At 36.8% G+C, this 24,281-nt stretch overlaps 1 protein-coding gene across 7 annotated transcripts in view; it reads right to left on the reverse strand.

The window, feature by feature from the left end:
- Positions 1-14,618, reverse strand: part of WWOX (WW domain containing oxidoreductase) — a 507,143-nt gene extending 492,525 nt beyond the window's left edge. For 2 of the 7 annotated variants that reach the window (XM_068693228.1, XM_068693229.1), the window contains exons 1-4: positions 14,415-14,617; positions 12,307-12,371; positions 10,558-10,615; positions 9,355-9,533 (exon numbers count right to left, since the gene is read on the reverse strand). In XM_068693228.1, the coding sequence (XP_068549329.1) occupies positions 9,355-9,533; positions 10,558-10,615; positions 12,307-12,371; positions 14,415-14,521 (409 nt within the window). In that variant the 5' untranslated portion in view covers positions 14,522-14,617. Of the gene's footprint in view, positions 1-9,354; positions 9,534-10,557; positions 10,616-12,306; positions 12,372-14,414 lie in introns of all 7 variants that reach the window. The other 5 variants (XM_068693226.1, XM_068693227.1, XM_068693231.1 and 2 more) reach the window with 5 other exon arrangements.
- Positions 14,619-24,281: the final 9,663 nt, after the last annotated feature.

Here is a 24,281-nt window from a genome sequence, read left to right on the forward strand (position 1 = left end):
AAGCATTCCAGAAAGATAAAAATGTACATTTGAGATTACTTAAAAAAAAAACAAACACTCACAAACAAACACAAACATTGCCATGCAATCAGCTTCAAAACATGATGACACAAGATGATGCAGAGATTAAGTTCTGTGTCAAAGACAGATAGACCAAACTATGCAAAAAGATCTTTTCATTTTTGGACTATGAAATACACAGCATTATAACAAGAAAAACCTTTGTGAAACTAAATATTTCAAAAGACAGGAAAACGATCAAGTTATATTGCAGCACACTGAAAAGTCTTTAACTCTTAGACACGAAAATGAGCACCACATACAAAGGTTCCTGTTCTACAGATATGTTATTCCCCTGTAAAATGAATTCCAGAAAATATAAGCAAAGGCGTACAGTCCAATCCCATCCTTTGTGAAAAAGATTCTATTACAAGTAGTAATCATTATTGAACCTTTCCGCTCAGATGTAATTTCTTACATGTTACAACAAGTTTCACATGCATTGTGAATTTCAGCCAAGGTTGATGAAGTTCAATAACTTGGCTAACCAACCATGTGTACTACTCATTACAGAAGTAATAAATAGATTCATCAAAATGTTCATATTGCTTTTTCATGTCCATCTGACACCATTTTCAGCTTATTCAGTAAGAAAAATAAATTACGTAAGTCCAAGAGGACCTTTTAATATTTACAGTATGTAACAAGTAGACAGTAGCAGCCTTATGCAAAACAGAGCAATGTTAGTATTCCACAGTATTAAGCCAGAGTAAAAACAGAGAGGTGGTACTCAAGAGAGACTCAATCACTATGACCTACCATAACTTTCAGAACACACACCGTAAATTAAAGTCACAAAACAAGAACCCTCTTCTGCTGAGATTATTCAAAGCCTAAAAAAATAGCTTTCAGTAGTTTAATTGTTCAAACTACACCAGGACTAACCCCTGACTGACAGCTACTAACAACCATGAGGAGTTAGAATGAGTTAGAATGTCCACAGGCACTTTTCCCTCCATAAACTGTGCTTTTCTATACCAATTACCCACATAATGTACTCTGGTTTAAAAATAATAATAATACACTGCCTACAGGATTCAGCCTCTCCTGTACTCCTATTCCCCCAAAAGCTTCTGTACAGCAAAATTCATACCTACTAGTAAGTTTTGGACTTCCATGAAGAAAATACTTTAAAAAAAAATAGTAAAGTAAGCTTGGATTTTTAAGACATGTTTAAAAGAAGAAGAAAAAATCCTCTACAGACATCTATAGTTTAAATAACAGGTATTTCTGAGGTTTAAGATAAGCCATGCTTAGCTTGGTCCACGCATGTGGATCACGGTACTTTAAAAGTAAGCCTCTGATTATTCTAAATTATTTTTCCCTGAATTCTTCAGTAAGCAAGCAGTTTTTCCTCATGAGAATGAGTAATCTGTAGATGCTACAGTAAGAACATGAAATCAAAAAGAACATTCCTAACTATTTGATACTGAACTGTATTAGGCTAAAGGATGACTTTTTCCTCGCCCTCCCCCTGCCCCCTTGCCACATTTTAAAAGGGCTTAAAACCAAACTTTCAGTGATACTGGCAAAGGATGGTATGAATACAGTCCTAAAAAACACAACTGTGCTGGCAGAAGGTCCTGCTGTAAAAGTTACATCTGCAAAACTATGTTTTTTTCGTGAGAAAAATCGGTTACCCAATAGAGGTTATTCTATTCTGCCAGTGCAAAGCACACATGAAACTGGCTGTACCCTGGCCAACAGTGCTTCTCTGTTAACATACTGCGCTGCTTGTGAAGCACGTGATATATGCAGCAATAAGATTCACACACACACACACAAAAAAAAGAACTACAATATACATCAAAGAACAACTCTATCATGCTTTCAAAAGCGCCAAACTATTTCATGAAAATAATCTCAGGGATAGCTAGGACTTGCTCAAGAAAAATAATCCAAGTTGATATATATTGGTCTGTCTGCCTCACAATAAGCTTTGAAACCAAACATTCATAAATAATACCCACTCCAGTTTGCCACATGTGAAACACTTCCAGCATGAAAACATACAACCATGCAAGGCTGTAATAGTTCATTCACCACAACAAGTCATGCCGGTTAAGTGAGAACACAAGATACATCACAGCAAAGCTCCAGTGCTTCTCTTCTCTCTGTACGTCATGCTACAATAGAAATACATACACAAAGTCTTAATAAAAACAGGCAGAGGTTTCAACTTCTACAATCTACAGGAGTTAATAAATTTATCTTTGATTCAGACTCTTTTCATTAAATGGGGGGAAAAATCTAGATGTTAGGAAAAGACCATTCATAGTACTGTCACAAGTCTGTTCCCCCATTCTGCTCCCAAGAGAAAAGGGAATGCAAATAATAGTCAATTACTGGGGAAAAAGAAATAATATATATATATACTATTTATTCTACATTATAAAACATATCAAAAAGAGGTTTACACCTAAAGAGATCTTTGCGCAAAGTAAATAGAACTGAGAAAGATAACAATGCAGACCAAAACCAGACAGATGTATTTTCTCTTAAAGATTACTTTGCCCAAAACAAACTATCCACCAAATACATGCTGATTTTTTTTTTTCCTGACTGGTAAAATTCAGGTACTACATCATAAGACAAATTCTAAAATGACACATGAAATCAATGTGTCACTGTCTAGCTGTTTCTCTGTAGAAGTTCTGCCAGTTGTATCATTTTAAAAACCATCTCATCAGAAAACAGAGGAGAGAAATTATAAAATAAACTGCGTGCTTTCAGAGAAAAACAAACATTTTTCAAGGAAAATTTGTGATCTAGTTCAAAAACCAGAGCTGAATAATTCCTCCCTGACAGATTCAGACAAAACATCTGCAAGCTTAGACCACCAAACTCCATGCAATACAGTTAAAGACAATGAACACACTTAACACAGTCAGACTAATACTATTAAAATGAGAGTCCTCACTGGTATTCGTAAGGGTCTGTTTTATTCCTCCCCTATGATCTGAATTTGACTCATTTGAGACCATTCACTGGTTTAATTAGGATTCAGCAAATGCTACCTTCTTTGAAAAGACTGATAAAGCAAGCCTCAGTAAAATGCTACATTGTCCACAAGTAATCTCTGCATGTTGTGCAACTAGAACAATTCCCCATATTCACAGAAATCTCTTCACTGTAGGTACTGGGCAATTTTTTACTTCTTAAGAAATTTGTGTGTTCTTTTGCATAAGTACTTCTCATCTCTCTCCATTCTTGATAGATTTGGAGCATTTTGGCAAAAGCTAGCTCAGCATGCATTGGAGACTTAAAACAATCGTAACAAGAAGTTTAAGCTACTACACAAAAGGGGAGCAAAATTAAAGAGACATTACTTAATTGGCATAAGAAATGCAACAAAGACTGACCACACCTACAACACCCTATACAAGGGAAGATTTCTGAATTAGGTGCAGGTGATGGATGCATTGAAAGGCATGTGATAAAATTATATAGCTATGCAATTTGCATTTATCACACTATTCACCACCGTGGTTGAATAAAATCTAATAATTTACATGTTACCACAATGATTAATACTAAGTTAATTATCAATTTTCCTATTGTAAAAACATTACCTTCTACAGTTTCAGTGTTTGGCTATGCTTGTGTGCATATACAAACTCCCACTGCAATCAGCTATGACACTTGATACTTGGAATACCGCTCAATAAATAAATCTACAATGCATTTCAATTCTGTTCTGATATTTGAGCTCAAAAAGAGAGTTGTATGTGTAATTCTCTTAACACAGTAACACATACCCTATCTTCAAGTATCGCTTACATTTGTTTAAGGGGATGCAAGGGATGCAGCCTCAATCGGTTTTAAAGGACAATGAAAGAATGTAGCTGCTAACTGTATTTTAGACCTTAACAAAAAGGAGAGGTTGCTTTGCATTTCCTTTCTTTGTAAAAATACACTTTATTACAACACGGCATCTTCTGCTAAAAATTTACTAATCATTTTAGCTGTAATTTAAATGTCTAGGGTTGGAAAAACTAAATGGTATGCTACAAGCTAATTGCACATATTTTTAATTATTAACTCTGTTAACCTACCTTTCCACATGAAATATAATACACTAGTCACCAATAGAAAAAAGCTATGGGAGACGAGTAGAACAGGAAAATGTTTATCATTTATAAATTAGAGGGCCGGTTAGCCAAAACAGTTTGGTAAGTCATAAAGCAGATGTTTAATTTTGATAAATTATAAGCACATCTCCCAACCTTTGGCATCAGTAAAAAAATAAATAATAATAATAATAATAATAAAAAAAAATTAAGCTAACTTCTCACACCAGAAGTACATGGAGACTGAAAACTCACTGGAGCAGAGACTCACCTTTTAAGTACTGATTAATAGTACCCATTACACAACTTTTCTCCTGGCTAAGGGAGAGCATTTCACAGCAATAAAAGTGCCAGATAAGAGACAATTCCATTTAACCAAACATTAACTGACAATTATTTTGGAGAAATAATCTAACAGATTTCAATTATTATAAAATTACAGGGTCTCTAGTAAAGCATGATCAAGAAAAACAATAAATAGTAGTAAATAACATAAGTGAAGCTTCTGGATTTTCTTCAGCATTTAAAAAATTCAAGATGCTCAAAGCCAAAAATATTTTTCGTTTTCTTCAGACAATCTGTGCTTGACCTGGGCATCACTTAAAAAAAAATGATTAACAAATTTCTTTTGACCTTCACATAACAAAAGAAAAAAATTAGACTTGAAGTTTGCTTGTAGTAACACAGTTCTGTGACAGAAGTCTTGGAAAAGTATTAAAAAGAGTAACTTGTGGAATGTGTCCAACTGCACAGAACATACATATTTTGCCCTTTTATAATATACCACAATACTACTTACATTTTGCCACTGTTGCCACATTTTGCCATACTCTAACAGTCACAAGACCTTAGATGCAACTGCATCCAGTACAGAAAATAAAACAATTTCAGGGTCATGTTGCTATATGAATCTTAAAAACAAACAGCAATATAGAAGACACAGAAAAATACATTAGTTACATGACTGTCTGAGATTAAAATCAAATATTCTTTAAAAAATTTAGTTAGCAACATTGCTTACACATAGTTGAAAATACCAAATCTTTCCACAAAATAAAATCTACAGGAGTAGCTGACATGCTGTTTAAAATTTTGAATTCTAGCCCCGATAATTAAGAATATATGAACAACGAAATTTCAGGAGCATTTACTAAAATGAAGAAAAAGCACCAGGTCGCTTTTGTTTAACATTTTCAAAGAGCAACAGAGCCCTCTAGTGGAAAACGTAGAAAGTACGGTTTCGCTCAAGAAACGGGCTAGAGAAGTATTCTCTATAACCTGATGCTGAGACCTTTAAAACAAAACATTAACACACATTAAAAGCACATGCTGTCTTTAATTGTTCACACTGAAGTATGTCTTACTGACTTTAAGAGAACAAACTGCTAGTTTACAGTACTCAAGTTTAAATGTACATGAAACAAGAAACTTTTAAATCCAGAAGGACTGTAAAACTGGACTATTTGGTGAAAGTCTTATTTTGTTTTACTACACCAGGTTTCTTGTGAATAATGGTATCTTAATTTTCAATGTGATACTCAGGCTAAACTTAAAAAAAAAAAAAAAAAAAAAAAAAACTTTTCACTAATAACTCTCAATCTCCTTGTATTGTTAGAAAAAAAATAATTAACCTTTCCCAAGTTGCTAATGAAAACTAATGAATCGGTAATTATTTATTATTCTAATTTTTTTTTAGTATACTGCTTTTCTACCACTTTTTGCAGCAATTTGAAGAACTAGGTTAAGAAAGTGGGTATGTGATCTAAGATTCTTACAGATTATATACCTATTCAGTAATGAAAGGAAGTTGCCAGCACATCAGAAGCTGAAAATTAAAAACGACTTAAGTGGGAAGAAAATAACAGATGAAGAAGTATAGAAAGCACCACTTTGTTTCTGTATACAGAACACTGTATACAGTTACTCTAGAATAGCCTGCCTGAATAATTTTGTATTAGCATGAAGTAACAGAACTTCGAAAAGAACTACAAACATTTTCTGATGTGACCTGAAGAAGCACAGACAAGAGGGAGTCCCCCAGTTTTACAGGCACACTAGGAAATGTAAATGCAATGTCTTTGGAGTATGGGGCATTTTTTCAACTCCTCAGAGGGGAAAAAAGTCTTGGCAAGCTACATTAGATTCCTAGTATCAGACTGACAAAATCAATTACAATATCATTCTATAGTTTGCTAAAGTTTCCTATCTTAAAGTAGTGTATATGGATGAAAGAAAAAAATAATTTGTTTATCCATCTTGCATCAGATCCTCAGCATTTTCCAAATGATCTTGAGCATCCAGCAGCGCAATAATTCAAAATGCATTTTTCTCCATTTTCTACCCCCTTACACCTTGATCTTTGTTCTATCCATTTTGAAATTTTTAAAATTTCTTAACAGTTACAGCTCCCATAAAGTTATTTGCAAATATATCAATTAAACTAATTTTGACAATAATAAAAATGTTGAGGGTTTTTGGATATTAAGTACAAATGTACAGGTGAGGTATTTTCTTTCAGTCACTTTCTACATCATGGACAGTAATATTTCCTTGGAAATATTCATGCTTCCCTCTTTAAAAAAAAAAAAAAAAAAAAAAAAGCATGTTAGTGTTGTAAAAACACAGTAATTGCCTATTCCTTCAAATACTGGGGGAAATAATAAGTCCAAAATAAACAAAGAGTTTAAACAGAATATCTACAACACAAAAGGGAGCACAGAACTGAAATCCTCAGCTAACTGGGAGTAAGCTCTAAAATCAGTTAAGACTCTGTTCAAGCTAGCAATTAGTATTTCCTTAAAAAACAGTGCAGACACACTAAAGCTCGCAGGAACTGCTGCATCAGAATCCATTACTCAATACAGACATGTTCAAAGTGGTTTGCTAAGAGTCCCATAGTTACATAAGAAACTTAAACCACAGAACTGCTTTCTTCTTAATCCTTGCCCCATAGCAAGTGGTAAATAATGTCTAATAGAAAGCCCAAAACTACAGCATTATTAAATGTATCATGATATGCAAGTTATATAGGCCATAATATCATCTCAATCACTTGCATTCCCTATGTCAGCTTCATAGTTTTGGATTCCTTATGTCCTGGCCTCATACAGAAAGAAGTACATGCTCAAGGCTTATTTCACTAATGCTTCAGCTGTCCTTGGTACGTCACTGTCAAGGGATACAGAATCACAGAATCACAGAATTTCTAGGTTGGAAGAGACCTCAAGATCATCGAGTCCAACCTCTAACCTAACACTAACAGTCCCCACTAAACCATATCCCTAAGCTCTACATCTAAACGTCTTTTGAAGACTTCCAGGGATGGTGACTCCACCACCTCCCTGGGCACAAAACAATAAAACAAAGAAATGTGTATAGTTTATTGTAAGTATGTGTAATACAGGTCAACTGCATGTGTGTGTAAATACACCAACAGAGCTGAACCATAGTAAACATATTTCTGTGTAAGTGTCCTTACACACATTAACATTAATTAGAAAAAAGAACAGGACAAAACCATAGCATGCATACTACCCAGGCAGCTAATGAGTTTACTCAAAAGGTACCAATAAACAGCAATTCTTTATTATTTCAGATGCTCTTCACGCGTTACTACTTGTTCTTATAGTCAATACCCACAGGCAAAAAAGATGCAAGAATATACTTGTTTACTTGTGATCACTCCAGGTTATGAACTAAGGGAGAAAGAGTGGAAAAAAGATCTTGACAAAAGCATCATACACCTTGGATTAATCTTTTGACATATATGAAACACTTCCAGCTCACTCAGCAAGTCTGAGCAGTAGCGCTTCTCGTGCTGAAGCCCAGGTAATTCTTAAGTGTTCTGAGACTGCACAGTTGCATACAAAGCAAATTCTGCTGCTGGACACAATCTAAAGACATGCTGTACTAAAAATGTGGAATGTAAAACTTACTGAAAAACACAAATTTCTCACTAAGCACAGCACTTGCTGCACTAACTGCAGTGCCAAGGTATAGTATCATATCTTACAATGACTGCAGGATGTATGCTGGTTGGTAATGCATAAATTGTAAGCTACAGTAAAGCTTTACGTTCTTCATCTGGTTCTTGTGGGATAACACTCTGCTATTCCAGTGTCCTCACAAACACACTGAGTCAAGATCCCGCTCTAAAATGATATCAAATGTTTGCATAAGAGTTTTCAATATTCATGTAGTACCACCACAAAGAAAAATGCAAACCATGAGAGAGGAACAAAAAGATGACCATTTATCTAGGATTTAGGTGGATCCCATCATTTACCACTGAGATGCAGGATGTGACACTAACCCACAATAGCATTTTAAGATTTGTGGCTCCTCCACAAATTTAAGCCACGAACATAACATATCCTGTACAGGTAGCTGAGTAAAACTTCAAACAGCCTAGCAAATTAAGTTGGAGAAGAAATCTTGTCTTCTCAGAAGAAAGAGAAAGGCCCCAAGCACCACAACTTTATTTTAAATATTAAACAAAAGCAGCTAATAAAAATCTCTCAAATACTCACCAGCTATAGAAATAATATCATATAACCAATACCTAGGCTAAATGAACCTCTAATAGTATTTATAAACCAGCTTGAACAAGCTAGAAAATGGAACTAAGAGGGATTTTGGAAGGACAAACATCATTTTTTACCCCAACAGAGCACCCACTATGGCATTCCAATACAAGTTCATCATCGAATTGAAAATACCTTCGGATGTAAGCGGCCTCCTTAGAAAAATCTTTACCTGAGCTTACTTGTTGCCATTAAAAAGTTTTTCTGAATATTTTATCTTAACTCCCTTGCAGCAATACAAACTTTATACTCCTTGTTCTCGCCACTGAGACTACAGAAACTATTTTATTCCCCTTAAGAGCCACCCTTACTAATAAGATGTGAAATGTTTCCATCAGTACTTTCTAGACCAGAATCAGTTGTCATTCCTGTGGCTCTTCTCTAATCTTCAGACTCCCTACGCTTTTAAAAAAACAGTATACAAACCTGGACAAAATTTGCTGTGTTAGAGGGTTTATATGAATATAATGCAAAGTAAGTTCAAATACCACATAGTATACTATGTATATCATAGTATACATAGTATATGCGCTATGTCCTTGTATATATAGTGTATAGATACAAGGATACAACTGATTACTTCAAAGTAGCCCGTAAGATAAAGCGTCTTATATTTTACTGTATGTATAATGTCAACCTACCTATTCCTGAGTTTGCTCCTGTGATTATAACCACTTTTTCACTCAAATCACGTCCCTGAAGTATTTCCATTGCAGTACTGTTTCCATCATACTTTTGTCTAGTAGGTGGCTTTACTGGATTATCTTCAACGGTAAAGGCCAATCTTGGGTCAAGATAGGTAGTTCTTTTGTTTATGTGGCTGTAAAAGAACACACAAAATAAACTGCTTTGACCCTTCTGTACTATGGATTTGGATTTTAAATGCATTTCAACAATTTCAACTTATTATTTAAATGGCTCAAAATAGTTTTTCCCAGTTTTGTTAAAAAAAAATAATTAGGATAAATTTAATCAACCATTTTCCTGATTGTGACAGTGTCTATTAAGAACGGTATACAGATACATTGCAAACCCATTCTGGACTCGATGCGAACCACTAATATATAAAGGAACATTTTGTTATGGGAAAAAAACACATTATATTAGGGAAGATATCTTCTCTAAAGAGCTTTAAGAAAGGGGCCTGTACCACCAAGCAATATACCAACCAGATATGTAGCTCAGTACTATTTTTTTTCCTCCCTCAAATAACTGAAAAGTTCAATGTAAAAATGTAAATTGCATGATCTGGTCAGGTTCACCTCTCTATTACAAAGTTTTATTTTTCATCAAACAAAGAGGCTACATTATATATATATATATAGTAAGGATATACACTATAAGAAGCCTGTGAATATTCTTCATTCTGTCAAAAGTCAGTTTAAGATAAATATTCCAGAAAGAAGACGTTCCAAGAAATCTCCTTCTGCTTCCATGAACTTCTCTCGGTCTTCTAAAATTCTCTACTAGCTCGATTCTCTCCCTCTTTTTTTCCCGTGCTTTACATTACAAGTGAGTCAGAGGCAGAGCAATTTTGTTTTCATCTTTTATCTTTAAAGCAATATTGCAATGTTATCAGCCTTGAAGTTCTGGTTATGTTTTTTAAGTTATGTAGAATTTATTCATAAAGTTATGTAAACAAAATGAACTACATAAACATTGCCTGAAGATCAACTGACAATTTGAGTTGCAAGTCACTTCAATCTGCAACCCAAGCTAGTATTTCTATGTACATGAAAGAATTCAGCAAACCACAAATGGGTGTTTAGGCATAGCTAAATCTGTGATATTTACATACTGATTCTGAAGTTTTATTTACAAATGTCTTACTCTTACATACTTACTCTACAAAATAAACCTGTCCACTTTCATCAGTCTCTTGCTCCCATCCATATGGCAGACCTAGGAAAAACATAGGACATTACATTTTTATAGGCATTAGAGTACAATGAGATTTGAAGTTTATATGATTTCTCAAACAGATGCTGGTAAAGTTTGCATTATTTCTGTACGTAATGTAGCCACCTGCCGCACTTGAATATTGGAACTTGAAACAAGGACTGCTTCATTAACCACACACACATGATGCTCTCTAACACAAGTACAGCCTACGGGAGATCTGGTACAACTCTCATAGCCAGCACCTTAAGTATAATCTGGAAATTCAGTATACAGATTACTTCATGTTATAGCACAAACTTGCAAAATGTTACCATGCTTCCTAGTGTGTACATATACAAATGCACACGTTTTTTATTATGCATCCCTGATGAAGTAAATCACCAAAATACTCAACTAATGTAGGAAAATTGTATATAGCACATACCAAAAATTGGAGGGTAAGAATCCTGAAATGGGTATAGGATATATTAAATCAAATTTGGAAGGACAGATAAAAGAACAAAACTGATAGATCTTTAGAAAGTAAGTCCTTCTGAAAAATATTGTACCGAAGTACGGAACGGACGGTATCCGCAGGATTTCTAATCCTGGCTGAAAGTATTCAATTATAATTCAATCAGCCTAAAATCTGTTGAGAACGTTTGAGTTATAGTCACCTTACCAAGAGAAATATGGCTTGTCAACAGAATAGTCTTTCCTCAAGGACTTTAATTCTTCTCCAGAATAAAGCAAACAAAGCATAAATCAAAAAACCTCAACTGAGTAATAATAGAGTATCACCTGGCATATCCTTTTACAATGGCCACTTTCCCTTTTCATTACCCAAACTAAGCATAACAGGGACATTTATATTGTTAACTACATAGTATCGCTGCATAGTATCACCATACTCAAAGTATTACAGCCCTGCACCATTTACCCATCTACACAAAACACTTTAAATGGAAAAGCTTTGTCTGCATCAGTATTTTTTAACATTTAGTTAAGCTTTTCCACAAATATCCAGTCATTCAACCTATCTAAAAATCATATCAATGAAGACAAAGCCTTATTTTCTCCAAAACCACACTCCAACTCAAATTAGGTAGGGGAGCCTAAGTTTTTTAGGCTTTAATTTCCAACCGTTCAGAAGCACCCCTAAGTACACAATACAGAAACTTCTGGGAAGATCTGATTTAAGGCATTGATCCAAGGTCCTTAAGAAGTCATATGCTTTTGGAGGAGTCCTGCAAGAGAGGCTAACTTTTTTTCTGACACAAAAGTTCAACAGGGTCACGGAAAATGAGTAAAAGTGGAAACTAATGGGACTTCCCTCTGTGTCAGAGATATTCTTTGATGGGCAGTTACAAATATAATCTAACCATAAACGATATTTAATAGACACTGGGCCATCAGAATCCAACCTCAATATCCCAGCCTGTAATGTATCACAGTAAAATAATCCCTTTATCCTGGAATTAGTACTTGGGCTTTATTGAGCAATACAAGAAAGCCATATATCTGCAAAGCAATCAGTCTACACAGACACAATTACAGAAGTTAAACTCCATTGAAATCAGATGTATTTTTCAAGCTCAGCTTGCCTAGGTGATTAGTATCAACTAGAAGATCAATATGAAATCTAGTTCCTGCATAAACTCCAACTAATGTTTGTGACGTAATTCACTTCATTACAAAAGCTTAACACAAACCTCCTGCAACACGTTTCCTCTTCCCAGACTTAGGATGTTCCCACTGTGTTTTTTCTTCCAGGTGACTGTAGGAGAAAAAAAAAAGCTTAAGATTAAAAAATTGCCCAATAATGCTTTTTCTGGTAAAATCCATTTTTTAATAAGCAGAGCTTTTTTAATACCCATTTTTTTTTCTAAAAGAATTTATCAGAAACTAGTGGAAATACTAGGAACTTTTTAAATAACAAAAGCACCTTTCTCAAATGTTTGTCTAATAATAAGCATTTGCAAGTTGTAATGTAAATAAGCCTTGATTTCTACACAAGCAATCATAGCTTCAGACAAGAAAGTTTATTCATATGCTCTGAGTAACAGACTATTTACTTAAAAGAGACAATAATGCCATCATGTCATAATTCAGAGATCTTTTGTTCAATTAAATAACTAAAAGAATCAATATAAAGTAACTATGCCATAAGACTTTCTGCACCATACACTAACAAGCAAAGTGATGTGCACTGGAACATGACCCACAGTGCTGAAGTCATCCTGCCTATTAAAATCCTCTTTTAAATTTTATTATTTTATTTTTTTTTTACATTGAGTATCAGGGAGTATTTGTGAGAGTGTCCCAAAACTGACAGCTGCCCACATCTGAAATGCAAACTAACAGTGTTATTGATGGATACATGAATAAGCAGTAGACTACAGATCAAGTACAAAGAGCAGTTTATACACAACATATGAAACTTTTCCTTCAGATAACAATCATGCTGTTCACCCCCACAGTAAGCTGTGTACAGCATATTCTACTATGAGAAGCACTGGTGGCGGTCTGAGATTCCCTAAGCGTATCTCTGTGACCTGCAGCAGCACCTGAACTTCAGGACACTTGTATACTACAGATACAATCCCAAGTTCCTCCTGTCTGATGTGCAATATATAACCAAATTATCACAGCTTATCAAACAAATGTATGCCCACTGAGCTTTGTTAACTGGCCATGCACACAGCTGACTCATCACAAAGAGCTTTAAAGGTCTTAAATCAAAGTAATCCTAGCTAGGTTTAAAGTTCATATTGTCGATGAGGCTTAAAAACACATTTCCATACTATGTTGAGTTAACACAAAGCTTATATGGAAGGCAACAGCAGTACAACAGCTTTTCATTTCACCTATTTTAGACACACTGGGAAAGGTTCTCAGCTACAAAAGACCCAGTGCCATTGAGCTGAATAGAGTTAGTTCATCTTCACAACAGATGACAACTGGACCTACAGAATTAACCGAGTCAAAACTACAGGTCGCAAGAAGCAGTGTCTTATTACTTTGTAGGTTTGTCACTTTCACGGTGACTTGTTTATGAAAGAGCTTTTGCAGTCAAAAGAAACTTACAGGAACTTGACCTCAGACAAACAAACATCTAGATGCAATTTGCAGTGTTTAAACACCAGAAACTGAAAAGTGCATTGCCCACTGTCAATCAGAACCTGGAAGGAAGACGCGAACCCACCACGGGTGAGATTGCAATGTACTTCTCCTTCTTTTTACAGGAGTAAACCTTACAGCTTCAAAAAGACTGCAAGATCAGCATGGATATAGAAACCACAAGAGAGAAAATACTTTTATATATTACCCACTACGCTAGCTAACCCTGCAACACATCCCCTTCTGTAACGTGTGAGGATGCAATAACTTCCAGTGGCATCGCTGACAGTGCCAAACACACATTTTGATCTCCTGTCAAAGCTGCAGCACATTGAAGAGCCAAGGGAGAGCACTTGTCACGTTTCACTTCCATTGCGTGCCTTCCTTCTCTACTGCTGCAAGAGTAGAGACTAACTAAGAAAACAATTCTTTCTAAGGCCCCGCTGCCCGTGTGGATAAGTACTGATGCCAGAAGTGCGCTGCAGCAGCCACGACTGCCTCACGGCACTTCGTGCCTTTGCCCAGGCCGGGGCTCTCCTGAGGCGGGCGGCGGCCACCAAATGGCGGCCCCGGCCCTGGCCCCGAGCTGAGGGGATGCGGGGAGCTGGGGGGGCCGTGATGGTGCTCCGCTCCCCTCCTCATGGAGCCTGCCCCCGGGCACAGGGCTCCAGGCGTGCTCGGCCTCCGGCCCGGCCCTTACTTGGCGTAGTAAACCCAGCCGTCCCTGGTGGTGCGCTCCTCCCAGCCCGGCGGCAGCTCCTCCTCGCTGTCCGTGTCCTCCAGCCCCGCGTACTTCAGTGCCGCCATTGGGCAGGGGCAGCCCCGCAGCCCCGCACGGCTCTGCCCGCCCGCCCTCCTGGCAGCGGGAGCCCAGCGAACGCCCCATTCCGGCCGGCCCCGCCAATGGCGCGGCGCAGCGGCCCGCGAGTACCATGGGAGATGTAGTCCGCGGGCGCCGGGCTGTGACTGGGGTGACGGGAGCCCCCGTCAGCCCCGCGCCGCCATCTCCATGTCGCGACTGCGGAGGGGACTGCGGCTGAGCAACGGCTTCGCCCTCTGTCCTGCGGGTGTTTTGTGGGTCACGGCGCGTCCGTGCCCTCGGGGACCCGGGACTGAGTTGAAATCTCCACACGAAGCTGAGGTGTTGGGGCTGTGAAGCATCTCTACCCGTCTGTTGAGAGAGGCCACAGAACTGTGCCACAACGAAGCCTCAGAAAGCAATGAAAAGTGAACCATTCCTGAAACTTTTTGCTTTTAGTGGTGCTTAGGTGAAGTTGTAAGCCACGGGGCGAGTTGCTGCCTGGCACCTGCTGCTCCTGAGCGCTTGTCCCCACACCCGGGCTGGCTGCCTTGGCTGTGGGGCACCGCAGAGCCTTGTCACCCCTGCTTTTGGGGTCAACGTCCTCAGTCCTCACTGTGATAATCAGAGCACCTCCATGCTGCCCCACTTGGCAAGGAATGCCCGGCTTGTCTGTACTTCTGAAGAACTACCTCACCTTGATTAACAGCCAGGCTAGCTCATCCGCCTCGCTGTGCAGGCCCCTCCGTCGAACTGGAGTCATTTGGGGGCACCAATGTGGCCAGCTGAAAAGGCTGCAGCGCCGCAGGTTAGTGGGTTGGCAGACACTTATGGGATCTTCTGACAGCCAAAGACAGGTCCCCCGTGTGTCTGTGACAGGTGAGGCAGTACCGCATCCACTGCCATTACCAGCTGAGGTGGAGTGCACCCACTGACGTACCTCCGTGCTTTAGATCCCGCACACATATGCTGACAGGTTTGCATAGATTTGTAAAACCAAACCCAGCTGTGAGCATTTGTAATGGCATCTTCCCAGTGTAGTCCTTTGGCAGGTGTTCTAAGAAAATAAAATATATACATGTATATCTGGTGTTGGACAGAGACTGTAATCACATGAGGCTACAGCAGGTGGCAGTGCAACCACACCAACGCACTGCAGCGCTTGGACGCCTTTGGGTAATAGTTTGATGCACTCCTTTAGATACTGACCTGTGTGGCTCACTCCCTCCCCACTAACAGCATGCATGTCCGGCTAGAAAAAGCAGCTTGAACATTCTTCTGTCCTGCTGTTCCCATCACTCTGCCTGTTCCTCTGAGAAATTACACCTTCTAAATCACCTCTTGCTAGGGATAAAATGTCATGCATCATCAAGAGCCAATTTTCATGCAAGTATTACTGGGAGTATTAAAATTCTCTTAGGCAAATATATTATCATAGGTAAATATATTTGGAGGGAAACTTCAGTGACGTGATCACTTCTGGTCCAGGAAGCTGCTGAAATACTTCATAGGTGACTGACGGGAGGGATCTGCCATGCTCAAAAAAATAGTCAATATTTGAAATACAAAAATAGTATTCATCTAGAAGCAGTATGGTAGGAAAAGCTAGTTGTTGTTTTTCTTCCTGTGGCAGTCTCTTAGTATTTAGTGTAAGTATTCCATGAATCGTGCTCAGTGGGAATGTGGAAATCATTTGTCAGTCATCCTATCCTTACCATCTGTATTGCATGAAGTATGCATTATGTCCTAAAGGTAAACAACAGCACTGCAGTACTTCAGTTCTAAGAGTGTATAATGTACTCTAGATTAGAAAGAAAAATGGAATCTTAAAAGTAGGCGTATATTTGTATATGTGTATATATGCATTAAATTAAGCCACTGCCTTTCATGTAAAAATATTTATGCTGCGAATGAAAAAGCAAAGGCTTTGTTTGACAGAGCAACATGGATAATAACAAAATGTCTTGAAGTCCCTACTACATGAGTAATATCATACCACATAATCCTATGGGTTTATATTGTTCTCAGTGCAATTTCGCTTTCTATGAAAACATTTGAGAAACTACTACACACTTCCCTTTAGGACACAGATTGAGGCCTGTAACATTTTTACTACAAGTGAAGGTTCTTCTTCTGATCTTAAATTATAGAGGTAACACAGCCTTCTTTCTTGTCACTTCCCATCAGCTCTGTACGAAAGCATGAAATTGCATATAAATTGGGCAAGTGGGCAATCTTTCCTTTGAGTTATACTGTGTGTGCGTTGTTATGGTTTTTGTTTCTTGTAATAGCAGTTCTATGAAGTTACTATCCATTTTTTGCACTGCAGAAAAAGAATGGATCTGCATATTATTACAGCGATCTCAGTCATCATGTTCATTCAGGCAGAGTAGTAAATAATCCATTTTGCTTAAAATCTTCTGTCATATGCTTTAAGAGTCATATTTTAGCAAACAGTACTTCAAAGATGCCATTCAGATCCATTGCTGCAGCAATCCTGTAAATTAATTCGTCTGATGATTCTAAGCCTCACAGACCAAAATTAATTCCACAGCCTGCCAGAAAGTGGATAAATTAAAACAAGAAGACATTTAGAAATGGTTGTTGATTTCACAATAACATAACCGTCAATTAGAATCTTAATCTCATTTTCTGTTAGCTGTACTTTAAACCATCAAAATCAAATGTGTTTGTCTTGTTTCTCCATGAGAAACATGGACATAAATTTGGTCACACTGGCAGCAAAAAAATAACATTTCTTTAATGTTAATCACAGGCTTATATGCTTTGTGGAATCCTGACCGTTGTCTGTCAGAGGTCGGAGTACTGATCAATCTGACAAGGATTTAAGCACTGAGAGTCATCCAGAGATGAGAACAATAATGATGACATTGCAAAAGCATCCAGGTGACACAGCATCTTTAATAGCTGATGTGTCTATTTGTTAGAAATCATAGTTTAGGAATCTGACAATTCTGAACAGCTTTCAGACCATGTTTTTTCAGCAGCTGCTAAAACATGTTTGCATGGGCTGAAGCTGTTTTTTTTCAGATGAAAATTCAGCCTCCATGACTCACGCCTTTCTTACCTCAGCATTAGGTTAAAGCAGTATGGTCTGCATAAGGCCATGGATTTAATCCACTGGGACACTATAAATGAATTTTTGCATTGCTGCCTAGTGTGCATGTGCTATATCCTTCAAGTGAACAAATTAATATTTATCTTCTTGGTGCAGGTAAACTCAGCTCTCCATTGAATAAATAAGTAAATAAATAAATGTTTAGAAGGTCACTTTACTGTCCAAATTATGAAAACTGTTTAAACTTTTGAAATAGCTAAGTTTTTATTCAAGATAATTTTTAGAAATTTTAAGAATGTTATCCTTCTTAGTTACAAATCATAACATCGTTTTCAATATAATTTCAAAGTTAGTATGGTTCACATAAACTTTATTCTTGACAGTCTTCTAATTTCCTCTGAAAACTACCTAAAGGGCATTTTACTTATGGAGTCTTTCTATGACACGTATGCGGAAACTGCGGAGTTGGAATCCCAGTCATACAACCTTCTGTGTCCATAAAGTTCTTATACCCCAGTGCCACAAACACTGTTATTCACTCTTGGTTTTGCAATCTCTCTCCCTGAGTTCAGGAGTACTAGTCACACATCTAAAGTTAACCTTGGAAATTTTTGCTCCTGGAGAGTATAGGAGAACATCTGGTTCATTTTCATTATTGGTCCAGCTCCCACCTGAAGCAACAGTGACAAAGCAAGAATATGCAAGTGAAACATTACTGTAAATCAGAGAACAAGGGGAATTGCTGGTGTATTTCAAATGGAAGATGAACGTTGATATTTGACCACAGACATTAAGAGATTAAGTGTTCATTGTGAGAGATTTAAAAGTATTCAAATGTTTTGTGTGCAACTATTCAGAAGAAATCAAAGAGATGGAGCAGAAGCTTTACTAAAACAAAACAGAATGATAACTGTAACTGTTTATAAATATTAATCACCAGTACCCTTTCTGAATCAATTAATCCTGATTAATTTCATCTTTAATGAACTTCCTCACACTTTTAACAATGGATGTCGTCTATGGACAATGAATGCATTTCAAACAGTTGTTTAGATTAAACTCTAGCATTTTACATTTTAGTTTGAAAAACTCTTCTCTCCTGAAAACTGTTCTCTTCTAAGACACCTTCAACACAACAGCTCATTATAACTAAATAACTGCATGCTTATTGCCTTGTTCTAGCAGGTTAACAACTAGGATCACCTTATTTATAAAAGCAACACATTAGAATGAGTACTGAGCGCTGATGATACGCAATCAGTTTACAGCACCACAAAGGATATTATTTAGATACAGGATCAAGATGATCAAATGGAAGTTTTTTTCTCTGCTAAACAAAACATTCTATTCCATGTCACACTGCTAGGAGAAAATAAAACTGTTTCAAAGAAAACCATTTCTGATAAATATTACAAAAATATTTTAGTGAATGTGGTTGGGTTTTTTTCATAGGCTGACTGTTAGATTATGTCAAGGAAAAAAACAGGACTGAAAATCAGGATGTCAGAGATGTCAATGCAGTATGGACTACAGGCAACTTATTTTGGAAATACTCAGAAAAATCTTGAGCTGATTCTAGTCTTGCTTGAACTGTTGATAACAGACATCATAACATGTTACCTGTGAGACATTTCTGTCCAGCTTTTATTTTAAAAGAACTTCAGGTTACAATGCATATGAATAAAGAAGTACCACACCCCTCTCAGTTACCCTCAGCTAACTTTATGCTGTTTATTTGTTTAAAAGACTTGCTTTTGTTTCCTTCTTTCTCTGAATATCTTAGTGGTCATCCCAGTGAAAGCATGTCACATTTGGTTTGCAGTAGTAACGTCATTTCCATAACAAGACTGTGGGAATTCTTCCTCAATGCATATTACATACAACTGTGTAAGAGCACTTCAAGCCAACCGAAACTTTTTCTACAAACATTTCATCACATATTACAGGATATCCATATTCTTGGCATGACTGATACACGCCAAGCCTATGGATACACGCCTCTTAGAAAAACATCCACAAATGCAGAAGAAAGGGACGAACTATCTAAATTCAGCTGGCTCTCATTTGTATTGCACATAACCTTCTGGAAAAAAAATACCATGCACATCCTGATGGAAGGCCACCTGTAGCAACAAAATCATGGCAAAACATGATTAGGAAACATGTTTTCCTAATCCTTAGGAAACATGTGGATTATAATGGACTAGCCTTAGGTTTAGACACAATAAAAAAGAGCTCCCATAGAAGGCTTACTGAAGCTGAGAGGGATTGAGAGAAACATGACAGCACAGACTAATGACAAACGCCTTTTCTCCTTTTTTTTTTTTTTTTTTTTTGTAAAACATCTGGTCAGTCATTAGATATGTTTCTTTGTTTGAAGTTAAATGGTCTACAGTCTTGCACAGCTGAAAATGTGTCCTATAGAGTCAGCCTTGTCATCTAAATAAAATAAATTAGTTTGAGACTTAATTCACATCCCTGAGGCATTTCACTGGGTACTTCTCCTCAGTGGACTATTATCTTCTGTTTATGGACCTTCAGCCAATTTTCATTCTGCCTGAAAATCAATTTGAATTCAGAAGAATGCTAGCAGTACATTCATTTGCATTCCTGACATCTACTGATTCTGTAATTCAGTAACAAAAAAAGTAGTCACAGTTACTTAATCTACTAACTTACTGTTAAGATGACCTAATAAGAACAAAAGCATTTGTGGAAGTGCAAATTAACAGATACATTGAATTTAATTTCAAATGTTGCATAATGACCTGGAAAACGCAGTGCATTTCACTGAACGGCATGTCTGTATCGGTCGAAAAACTTCAAATGGCTAAATTCTCATGTTGGCACCAAGTAGCTGGATTTTCAAAAGGGCTTAAGCTATTAAGTGCTGAATGCTGCTGAACTTTGGGTCTGGAGTCTGAATGTACTCTTAAAAACCTGGTCATGAGTTCCCTTGAAATTCTAGTTTTTATTGTACAAGATGTTTGAATTAAGGTATTCACCTTTCCTTACTGAATGAGAATATATATTCTGTGGTTTTGAAGAGGGACCAAGGGGAAAGTTACTTCCAAAAATAGTCTGTGCTTGTGCAGCCTTTAAAAATGAAAAATAGATCTTTAAAGAGTAATGGTTAACAATGTGCCCTCATTACTCATGTTTAAATTGCTTTTCTTGGCACAAAACATTTCTATGCTGGAACCTCTATTCCATAGTTGGAGAGAATCCAGCATTTTAAATCTCTGATCAAACTCACAAAACTCTTCACATTTACTCTATCATTGGTGGTAAAATGAAACCCTCAAAATGTGTTAATAAAAATCTTCAAACACACTTTTTTGTATCCCTAAGCCAGACACAAGAGTCTAATGGGGGATCTTCTGCAACAAACAGCAAATGTTCTGAATACTCAAACGTAACACATGACAGTGTTAAAAGGCAGATCTCTGGGCTAAAGATTATGTTCCTGCATGTTTTTCACATTATTCATTAGCTTCTAATAACAAGTGTGATTTCTTTGGGAGCAGAACTTGATAGCATATTATTTTTCTTTCTCCTCAATAAAAGTCAATTTTTGTTGTTTCAGAAGAATGTGAGGAACGTTCCCAGCTCCTGACAAAAGAACTGAGATGCCCATGGAGTATACCATTGCTGAACAAGAAGGTATGTAAAAGCAAAGATAAGAGAATCAGAGGTTCGTACCTTACCAAGATGTTTCAAGAAAAATCTTACTGTCCCTGCAGAAAGCTATATTATGAAAGAAAGATAGCATAAAATCACCTGTTAATACTGACATGGCATCTAAGGAAGATATGTGAATGAGTCACAGATCATGGCAGTTGGTGTGCTCTCACTTTCTCAGGATTAAGTCCAAAGACAAAAGGTGCATCTTTAGTATGAGACAGGCAGTTGTCCTCAGCAGAGTTTGTTAGCTCAGGCATAGCTCTACGCTGAGTGACTACATAGATTCCAAAAAGCAAAATCAGATCTCGCTGTCTCAGGGCATGCAACATAGAAGATTTGATACCACAGACATGGTATATTCATTTTGGCCTGATGAATATCTGTTCTCATCAGCTGTTATGGAAAGGACAGCTTGTACAGTGCCTACCAGGCAGAAATCAGCTTTTAATTTTTTGTCTCTTTTCTCCCTCTCTTCCTTGCACCCAATCTCTCTTTCTTCTTTTCTCCAAGGAGGAAAAAAAAAAAGGCAAAAAAAAAAAAAAAGTTTTCTGCTTAGTTTGATCATTTTTCCCCTCCTGCTTTTTTAGTTTGACCACAAAACCAGGCAACCCATTATTCACCCAGCTCTACTAATGAGCTCCTTTCTCAGAGTCTTTGTACACTGCATAATGAAGAACATCTGCATCTTGCATAAAGCTTGACATTTCCCTGCCTATTCACCAATGGCCTTTTTCTCTTTTCTTTCAATGACTGAATGGATTAACACTGCAATACTACTAATGCAATGCATGGGAAAGGAAACTGGCAGAGTCTCCAGAACATTCTATTCTTATCACCTTCCCTTAATATTTCAGTAGAATTACCAAATTCATATGGTAATCATTTCCTTCTAATCAACGTTTCATATGTAACCTAGCTTATTTACTCCTACTTATTCCTACTTGCCAAGAAAGCTGAATGAGACTATTGGGGGTATCTGTCTTTCATGATATTTCATGATTAATAATGCTTACAGCATGCTAACAAAAAGATGTTTTTCATTAATTAACACTTATAAATAATTTGTTAAAGGTTACAGAGTGATTAATGTATGACTTAATAAACGGCTATTACATGGACCAGCCAACCAATAAATTGCTTATGACTACAAAAGCTCTTTTGATGTGCATAGAGTACTTCTAACCTTTCTAAAAACAAAGGGCCACCTACTATCCTGGAATAAAATAAAATAAAATAAAATAAAAATAAATAAATAAATTAATAAGGGTTTGACTGCCTAGCCCTTTAGAAATGGATTATTTTGTGTATCACTGCCAAAACGTTTCATATTAATGTAATATATTTTATGATTCACATATTCACGTTAACATATTCCATTTTCTTTTTTTAATGGTTTGGTCATGTGCATAGGATTGCTTATGAGATTGTTTTTTGGAAGGCAGAGAGAATGTTTTGCAAGTTACCTTGTGATGTCTGGCAAGGCATCAGTGCTCCAGGTGGAGACACTGTGATATATTGTACTGCTCATGTAAGGTGCTATTAACAGTTTCTTTAATAACACTTGCTAGAAGCGTGCTTTTGGACTTAGATTCCAGTCTTTGACAACAATGAACATTTCTGTACACACACACATGCAGATACAGTTTATATTCCCTAAGAAATTATCTGGTTTTAACTTAATACTAGTAGAATATAGAGTTTCAGTAGGGCATCTAATGAAGATTGAAAAAAAATGTATTTAAAAAATCTGAAAAAAGGCAGAAAGGCTTCCCTTCTGGTGGGTAAGGACTTCATTAAGTCTCCTAGTGTCTCTGCTATGCCAGCAAGATAAGTGGATGTTACTTAATTGCCACATATTGGCAAAAATATTGTAGGAAACAATAGAATGATGTGCAAACAAAAGTTTAGAAAGATTCAAATGCTTATAAAATCCATAAAATCCCATCCACTTCCATTTATCATGGTGTCTCTAGGGCAGAGGATAGTATATAAGAGAAAGCCAAAGCTGTTTTCTTTATTATCTCTGATCTCAAAAGCTGCTTTTGCTCCTTGTACATTACAGGATTTCACAATGTAATCTGGGATGAATCCACAAACTGAACTGGATTCTCCACAAGATCTATCCACTGCCACATGGTTGTTTTGTTTTGTTTTTGTTGTTTTTGCTGTTTTTTCCGGCCACAAGATAAGGGCTTCCTTACAAAATCATCTAAAACCTAATTTTAAAAGGATATTCATATGGTCTTTTTTACATGTGCTAGGGAAAATGCATAAAATAATTCACATTTTTTATAATGTATATACCAGCAAAACAACTTGTGAAAATGTAGTCCTATCTCTGTAAAAGTCATTAGGAATAAGTTACAAGAAAACATGAGCAAAAATGTTACACTTTGTTTAAAAGATTCCATGTCCAGACTAAACACTCAAGCCAATTCTTTAGAAAGATCTTGAAGTGTTGCAGCAGTGATTTTTAGTAAGTAATATTCTCAGCAAATGCTGTGTTTTAATCAGCAAAAGAGCATATCAGATGGTTGCAGATAATATGTATGATGATACCACGTGTATTAGTTTTCAGTGTTTATTGTTCTAGTGCACCTGAAATCGATACATGTATGTTGTTGGACTATTCAAAACAGCTTTAATAGAAGAGTTATATAAGAAAGCAGATGTGGAGACTTCTGATAAAATATTAGAAATGTCTACGCTGGTAAGCAGTGTTTGGTTTTTATATGTAAAACTGAAAGGATTCAAAATAATCTTAACAGTTCAGCATTTTACAATGTTATGAAATAAAATAATAGTTATGCAATTTTGAAAGCTGTATGTACACACTAGTGTGAAAGAAATGGCAGTGAAAACATGGTAATTTCCCCCAGTCTTCAGGCTCACTCCTTAGCTGGTATAAATCAGTACAGTTCCAGTGGGGTCAGTCAGATCATAACCTTATAAAGCACAAACTTCAGACAGCTTTACAGATTCAACATATAAAAATGAAATTAAGA

This window comes from Anas acuta, chromosome 10 (assembly GCF_963932015.1).
Source record: "Anas acuta chromosome 10, bAnaAcu1.1, whole genome shotgun sequence".
NCBI lineage: Eukaryota > Metazoa > Chordata > Aves > Anseriformes > Anatidae > Anas > Anas acuta.